At 46.6% G+C, this 7,770-nt stretch overlaps 1 protein-coding gene across 1 annotated transcript in view; it reads left to right on the top strand.

Moving 5' to 3' along the window:
• LOC119426427 (guanine nucleotide exchange factor VAV3) overlaps window positions 1-7,164 on the top strand; it is a 25,171-nt gene extending 18,007 nt beyond the window's left edge. Inside the window, exons 9-10 of the mRNA XM_037693988.1 lie at window positions 6,765-6,916; window positions 6,992-7,164. Of these exons, the coding sequence (XP_037549916.1) occupies window positions 6,765-6,916; window positions 6,992-7,036 (197 nt within the window). The 3' untranslated portion in view covers window positions 7,037-7,164. The remainder of the gene's footprint in view (window positions 1-6,764; window positions 6,917-6,991) is intronic.
• The last annotated feature ends 606 nt before the right edge of the window (window positions 7,165-7,770 follow it).

Here is a 7,770-nt window from a genome sequence, read left to right as displayed (position 1 = left end):
AGCTGAGAAGAGCAGAAAATTAGTTGAAATGAGCTGAAATGAGCTGATGGAGGCGGAAATTAGCAAAAAGAAGCTGTAAAGAGCAGAAAATTTGCTGAAATGCTGAAATGAGCTGATGGAGGCGGAAATTAGCAGAAAGAAGCTGAGAAGAGCAGAAAATTAGCTGAAAATATTTAAATGAGCTGATGGAAGCTGAGATTAGCAGAAAGAAGATGAACCATAACAAAAGCATAAGTGAGCAGTAAACGGTTGAAAACAGCTTAAAGTGTTCGGAGGGCGTGAAGAGAGCTTCATTCATTATCAATGAGAAAAACATGGCCGACAAAGCTAAATACTTCAAAAAGTAAAAGTTGCACCAACACCAAAAGCCACAGCAGGAATGTCTTGAATGAGCCGAACGTTTTGATTTAAGGATTTTTCAAATAGAACAATTGCAGAATGAGATGCGTGCTGAAAAACCTACAGAATAACAAGAACGATTTAGAAACATCCAGACTTTGAGTCTAAATGCCGACTCAGCGCTCCCCATCATCACCTTCAACAGATCAGCTCTTTGTCGTGTCCTGAATGTTTTTCTGACATATTCAGCTGTCGGGTACTGGAAAGCAGCTACATTATGATTCCCGCGTTCAGCTAACCCTAGCCGTCATTACTGCTTCTAACCCGACTCCTCGCTGCGTTCCGCCGGTGTTTACCCCGGCCGGATCAAAGGGAACACCAAGAACCCTCTGAGACGGTCGCGCGACGCAGAACGGAGGTTTTAACGAGCTGCTGTTTTAAAAACCAAGCAACAGATGAAACGCCGCGTCATTGTCAAACTGCCAACTCAGGAGTGATTCCCCACGATTCTGTCACGAAAACAAACAAAAAAACACAAGAAGGAAGTTTTGTTTCAGAGAACAAGGAAGAACGAGGCTTTGAAGAAGCGACAATGACGCTTGTGTTTGGTTGTTTAAGGTTGAAAATCAGTCTGTGGAAGGCAGCATCTTACCTGCTGTAGATAGCTTTGAAGTTTAAAGAAACACACTTTATTTATGACCAGACTGACGAGCCAACGGCCACAACCAACTTGAGTTGGTTGCTGCGGCTCTAAAACGACAAAACAAACAAACAAACAAACAAAATCAATCAATTCCTGCATGAAGTGCTACAGCTAGCTGCTACTGCATGCACCGTTGTATTAAGACCGCGAGATGTTCTAGCGCTCAGATAGTGTGTTGAGAGTGTTAAGTTGTGGCAGCCATCTTGAATCAGGTTGACCCTGAATGTTCATGAGATGTAGATCTATTGATGAATATCCATCCAGTGGTTCATGAGATATTTTGCTAACAGTCAAGGTTGACGCCAATAGTTTATGGCAAAGTTCAAATTGTGCGTTGGGGATGAAGCTCACACTGAATTTTAGCTCAGTGTCTGTAAAATTAGCTGATTTAAAGCCAGTTTTGTCACCGTCTATTAGCTGTGGCGGCCATCTTGAATCTGGTTGATGTTAAAAGTTAATTGAAGATGTAAATCTGCTGCTTAGTTTCTGAGTGTTTTATTACGTTCAGTTGTCCATGAGATGTTTTGCTAATGCTACAGCCCAGCGACATTAAGCTGCTTGCCTTTTAATTCGGCTGATATAAGCTAAAGAACACAGTTGAAACCTCGACGTGAGTTGCCCACAATATTTTGACATCATGATGATCAGGTTTCGTTGGAGTCCTGCTGCCGTCGTGTTCCAGGCAGCAGAAACCTGAACGGGCTGCAGGCGGCCGGTGGGTCCGGCGGTTCAATACCAGCCTCAGAGCACAACGGGCAGCTCCGGTCCGAACATGTTCTGCTCTGGTGCTGCCCTCTGTTCTGCAGCCGGACCCGCTCCTGACGTGTCACTTCCTCCCTGACACGTGGAAACCATTTTGGCGTGTGTGTGCATGGGTGTGTGCGCACGTGTGTGTCACACTCGACTGCTCGTTGGATTCTAACACTCATCTTCAGCTCTGTGAAAAGCTGCAGGATTCGGTCACGTCGTCTGTTCCAGAACGCAGCGTGTTCCTGCGGCCGTGCGCTCGCTCTTCGGGCCGGTCTTGCTCAGACGCGTCTCAGCTGGGAGTTCTTTAGACAGTTTGAACCAGGGGGGTCCGAACTTTTTCATATGAATGTGAATATTTGTAGTTTGGGAAACGAGTGTTTTTCTGGACTGGAACCAGAACAGCGGAGAGGACCAGTGAAGAGTTTGCGCTGGTCCTTGTAAGTGAATTTAATAAACAAATGCTGCATACAGACAGACTGTTACGAAAACGTATCAATGACACGTGCCCATTGATATGTTACGTATCACTGGGCACTTTTAAGTGGGTATACAGAAATTCCCAAGCTTTTCTAGCTTGGGAATTATTTCGCTAGGGGTGGCCAATGGTGGCCTTGGCCCCCAAAGATTAATCATCGGCCACGCCAGTCATTTGCAGAAACTATACTTTTAAGCAATAAAAAACTAAAAAAACATAGTTTCAGAATGCTTTTTTAAAATATTATTATCCTTGCACAGTGAAGTAGAATGAAATTACTTTCCGTACAGTCGTCCTAAAGATGGACAGAAGTGTACAGGGGTCTACAGCTTCTAAGATCTGCTGCCCGTGTTGCTTAGATAAGAAAAAGGGAAGAAAACAAAGAGAGATATATATAAAAAAAGAGCTCTCACACAAACACTGCTAAGCAACATAAATAAACATAACACATATGGGTGTGGAGTGGGTAGGGGGTGGGGGTCCCAGCACAGCCGCCAGGTGAGTGACGCAGCCCTTGGCGCCTTCGCATCCCCTAGGTTGCTGTGCCAGGGGAGGTGAGGGAGGCCAGTGGAGGCACTGAGTTTGAGGGAAGGTCGTAGCACAGCACAGTCCAGAGCCACCACCTCCAGCCATAGTCCTGATAAGAGGTGTTTGTTTATCATCCAGCTCGGTCACTGGTCCACGACCTTGGAGAAGGGAAGGGGTGGGGAGTGGGACAGAGCGTCTTTGTTTCCATAACTTCCAAGGAGAAAATTTGAGATAGTCCACCTTCCAAGGCCAGGTCCAGATTCAGATATCGCATTGTTTTTATGTCAGGCTGAACACGTACATGTCCGTGTCTGCCTTAACAGTCTCGCTAGTACATTCTGTCATGGCGACTCCAAACAGCCGAATTTAGTTCCTTACGCCAAGTCGAGTTTACAACTTCTCCAAGATTTATTCCTTCCAACCGTTCGTGGCCACTATCGTTTTTTTTATTTTTATACAGCACCACATATAGTTCGCACAGAGTCTGAGAGCCAGGCTCGGCACATTCTCCACAATTTGTCGACAATCTAGATTTCCACCAACTCATAGATCCAGTTATGTTTCCGTCGAGGTAAGAGGTTCTCCTTCACCTTGACTACCTGTTGAGAACAATTGATCAATTTCATAGAGAGACCAGCTGATCGAATCCATTGGTACAACTCAACGGGGTGGCTGGTTTACATAAATATATGGCGGTGGCCATCTTGGAACACACTTCACAATACGTCTAGATGCAGCCACACACCACAATGGAAGTTGGAGCGTTTCCTATTTTTGAAGTTATCCAGCTCACGTCAACATATACGCATATGTGCCAGAAGCCATCTTGGATTTTAACGTGGCAACCCAGTCTTCGAAAGGAGCCTTTCTTACACCTAGATCCAGCTATACACCAAAATGGAAGTCGGTACCTCTCCTATTTTTAAGTTGGCTCACAACAGACTGACGGAGGGTAACCCTGTTCCCCCTCTTCGCTCTGTGATGGGACAGAAATGGGGGTTGTTCACTCTTTTGGATTGGAGTGATTGAAGAAATTGTTGCTAAAACAGATTCATAGCAGGTTTGAAGGGACACAAATAAAGTTGATCAATTTGTATTGATGATGCACTATCCTTTAAAACAGTCCAGTTTTCCTCTACTGCTTATTCAATTAACTACGTTTTTATTTATTTGAAAACTCTTGTTACATTTAGCCAAGTTTCATGAATGATTACCCAAAAATCTTCTTTTTGGTAGAAGCCCGTAAAAGTTTGTGGTGCATTGTATGAAATGGGAAAAAAAAAGGATTAATTATAGCCGAAGATTTGTTTTGTACTTTATATCGCTCATTTTGAGAAGATATTTTTTTCCATGTTAATTAAATTTGCAGAAGGTCTTCATCTGGCTGCGGACAACAATGACACCATTCTTAAATTGCAGTCATGCGTTGCACAATATCACTCCAAGGGCCGCAAATGGCCCCCGGCCACACGTTGGACACCCCTGCTGTAACTGGTTTTGTGAAACTTAGGTACAAATGTAGAAAAAAATAATAATTTAAAGCTCTAATTTTAACTTTTCTGAAACAACAATCATCACATTCAGGCCCAGCCTCCATTAAAGGGGCGGAGTTTTAAACTAAGCTCGTCTTATGATGAGGTCAGCCGTTTTGTTGAAACCTCATAAATGGCGTTAAGCTCAGTTTCATGTGATGCTGCGAGACACGTTAGACCTTGGAGTATTTGTCGGGGATAACTCTCAGCTACTACCACACCAAGTCTCAGCTCAGTATATGTAAAATTGGCTGAGCTGTCGCCATTTTTGCGTTTGCTAATGTCAGTTTGCTGTGGCGGCCATCTTAAATTGGATTGGCTCCAAGTGTTATTCAGTTGTAGGCGTACAACAGATGGATATTTCCCGAAGGTTTCATTAAAGTTCACCAACTGGTTCATGAGATATTTTGCTAACAGACACAAACTTGCACAGACACGAGCATTGAATGTTTACAAAAACAATTAATAAGATGCAAACTTATTACGTAATTAAACTTTTTTGTGGATTTTTGTTGCCAAATTTTAGATTTGATTAAAAAAAATCACAGAAGAAAACCTCTGAGGGGCACGAATGGTTTAAGACGTGAACATGGCTGGAAAAGACATTTTTTGAAACCATGTTTTCTCTCTTCTCCTCCCCCTCCCTCACATCCTCTGGGCCTCCCCCTCGCCATAGCTCCATTGCTCTGCGGCCTCTCGCTCGTAACTCCTGCCGGCTACAGCTTTGTTCCTCCTTCCTCCGCCCCCTTCTGGTCAGGTACAGGTATCTGCCTCTCCTCGCGCTGCAGGCCGCCGCACGCATCATCGCATGAACCTCCGCTCTCTCATCGAGCCTCCCACCTCTCACGTCCTCGTTTGTGGACGTTATTTCACCGCTGCATGCTCTGTTTTCTCGTGTCGCGTGTGTGCGTGTGTGTGTTTTTGCACGTGAACGCCAGGAACGGTGATAGATGAGGTTTCTGGGCTCTGCGCTCGCAGGTCTGCCCGTCAAAGGGAAGATGGAAGTGTCCAAACACGCAGAGCTCCTCAGTGGTAGATATTCAGTCCCCGCGGCCCGGCTGTAGAGCTCTGACATTCCATTTCCACCTGTCAGCTCGGTCCAGACCGACCCGGCAGCTGGTCGGGGTGTAGTCAGAACTAGCTCCACCCGCCTCTCGCCGGACTGAGACGCCTAAACTGTCAATCTGGACCATTTCAGAAACTCACAAATATAAAATATGTTTTTCTCTAGAAGTTAAAGGAACTGAGTTAGTGTGGACTTTATTTCCTCTAAAACCACATCCGTTATCTCAGGGGTTCCCAACCCTGGTCCCTGAGGAACACCATCCTGCATGTTTCAGCTGTTTCCTGCTCCAACACATTCATTTATTTAATTACTTCCTCAGCAGACGCCTGTTAATCACCCAAAATCAAATCAGATGCGTCAAAGCAGAGAACCAATTAAAACATGCAGGACGGTGTTCCTCAAGGACCACGGTTGGGAACCACTTTGCTGTTTGACATCGAATGGAGAGGTTGTGTAAATATCTTACCTGTTGTAGACAGGATGATGTGTTGGAGTTTAATTCTGACCAGACTGATGGAGTAATGGCTGTTTTTAACTAAAGAGCCGTGCAGTGTTGAAGTTTAAGCGTCAAGCTCATATAAGCAAGATTCCTTGTTTAGTACGGAGCCCAACTAGCAGCAACGGGCTAGCTGTAGCACTTCCTGTCCAGCGTGGGGCACTTCCTGCAAGAATCTCATATTTCTGCTGGAACAACAAAAGAACATGAAACTGACGATGATGTTTAACATTTGAAAGTCACTTGGCTCTTGGCCCCGCTCGGACCAGCCTTGAGGTGGTCTCTACGTGGTCTGATGTGGTTCAGAGTCTCCAAATGTGGAACTCCCTTTCTTCTTGGGAGCTGCAGAAGCTCTCAGTCCGACAGTTTCAGCTCAACCAACAATTTTTTTTATAGCAGAAAACAGCCGAGGGTACAGTCCTGAATGTCCAGGCCTAAAAACATCAGTGGGTACGATGTGAGTGGAGGCGGCCTAGAATACAAAAACAAGTCATGATTGTCTCAAATGACTTGCGCACCAGTCACCACATCACAAATACTCCGAATTCAGCCGAACTGACAAATAAATTTCGCAATTTCTCAAAATTATGAGTCGCAGCTGGTTCCATTAGCTCATTGGTCTGGTCCAAATTATCCCTGAGGTCATCCACAAAGCTGTCTACCACAGGTAAGATAGTAATTGTTCATAACCGCTCCACAAACCCCTCATCAATAGATTAGAAGTATCCGTACTTTCATTTATTGGCCATTTAAAAAAGAGAACGCTTTGGAAACGTCCTACTTCCTGTCCAGACACCACAGATCAGTGTGTTTTCGTCAGCGTGTGGGATCTTTAGAAACAAAAGTTTGTGGTTTCTTCCCGTTTGTTTCTACAGTGTTCGCCCCCAAAGTGATCGGCGTGGCCATCGCTCGGTACGACTTCAGCTCCCGGGACACTCGGGAGCTGTCGCTGCAGGAGGGCGACGTGGTGAAGATCTACACCAAGTCTGGAGCCAACGGCTGGTGGAGGGGCGAAGTCAACGGCAGGGTAAGTGAGCGCACCGGCCGCAGAGCCGCCGTGTGTGGATCTTCTCCGGCTGATGACCCGTCTGTTTCCCGTCAGATGGGCTGGTTTCCATCCACGTACGTGGAGGAGGGTGAGGAGTGAAGCGTCCGCCCTGAGCAGAAGAAGAGTGGAACGAAGCCTCTGCCACGGCGAGCGTCTGAACGACTCCTGGCGTTTACCGCTCCCCCGCGGCGCCCCGGTGCCTCCGACGGCCTTCGGTAAAGGAAAGGGCTACAGCTGGCTGCAGATGCTAACGGCTCTGCTGGACTCTGAGCGAGCGTCTGTCAGCCGGGGAACGCCCCCCCCCCTCCCCATCCATCCCTCACCTCCTCACCCGCCAAGTCTGGCGTCACCAAAAACTGTCACGAATGAGTCCTGGATGGCTGCTCGTCCACTCGTCCGTTCATCCCTCGCTCCTCTCCATGAGGGACTAATCCAGACTTCTTCAGCCGCGCCTCGCTCCGACCTTCCTGTTTGTTCCATCGATGCAGGTTCTCGTTGTCGACCCAGTTTCTCTCACACGTTCCTCCCCTTCACACTCTGCTGGTGTTGGCAGCATGGCCGCGCCCATTGATCCCTTCTTCCTGTCGCCTCCATGTTTCCTCTGCGACGCGGCCTCGTGATTTTCCTCGTCCCTGCTGGAAGCGATCCTCTGATCTTCCCTGAGGCTTTAGGCTTTTAAAGCGCCGAGCGCAGTCCTCGTTTAGACGTCTCACCGTGAAACAAACACGACGATGACGGCTGAATTGGACGTTTGCTGCTTCTTTTTGCCTCAAACATCAAAGTGATTGGATGGATGGATTTATTCCAGGTAGCGTTCAGATCTTCTGAAGTTG

Source organism: Nematolebias whitei, chromosome 20, assembly GCF_014905685.2.
Source record: "Nematolebias whitei isolate Nwh7 chromosome 20, NemWhi1, whole genome shotgun sequence".
Taxonomy (NCBI): Eukaryota; Metazoa; Chordata; class Actinopteri; order Cyprinodontiformes; family Rivulidae; genus Nematolebias; species Nematolebias whitei.
The sequence above is the reverse complement of the archived record's forward strand: the minus strand, read 5'-3'. Positions and strand labels throughout refer to the sequence as shown.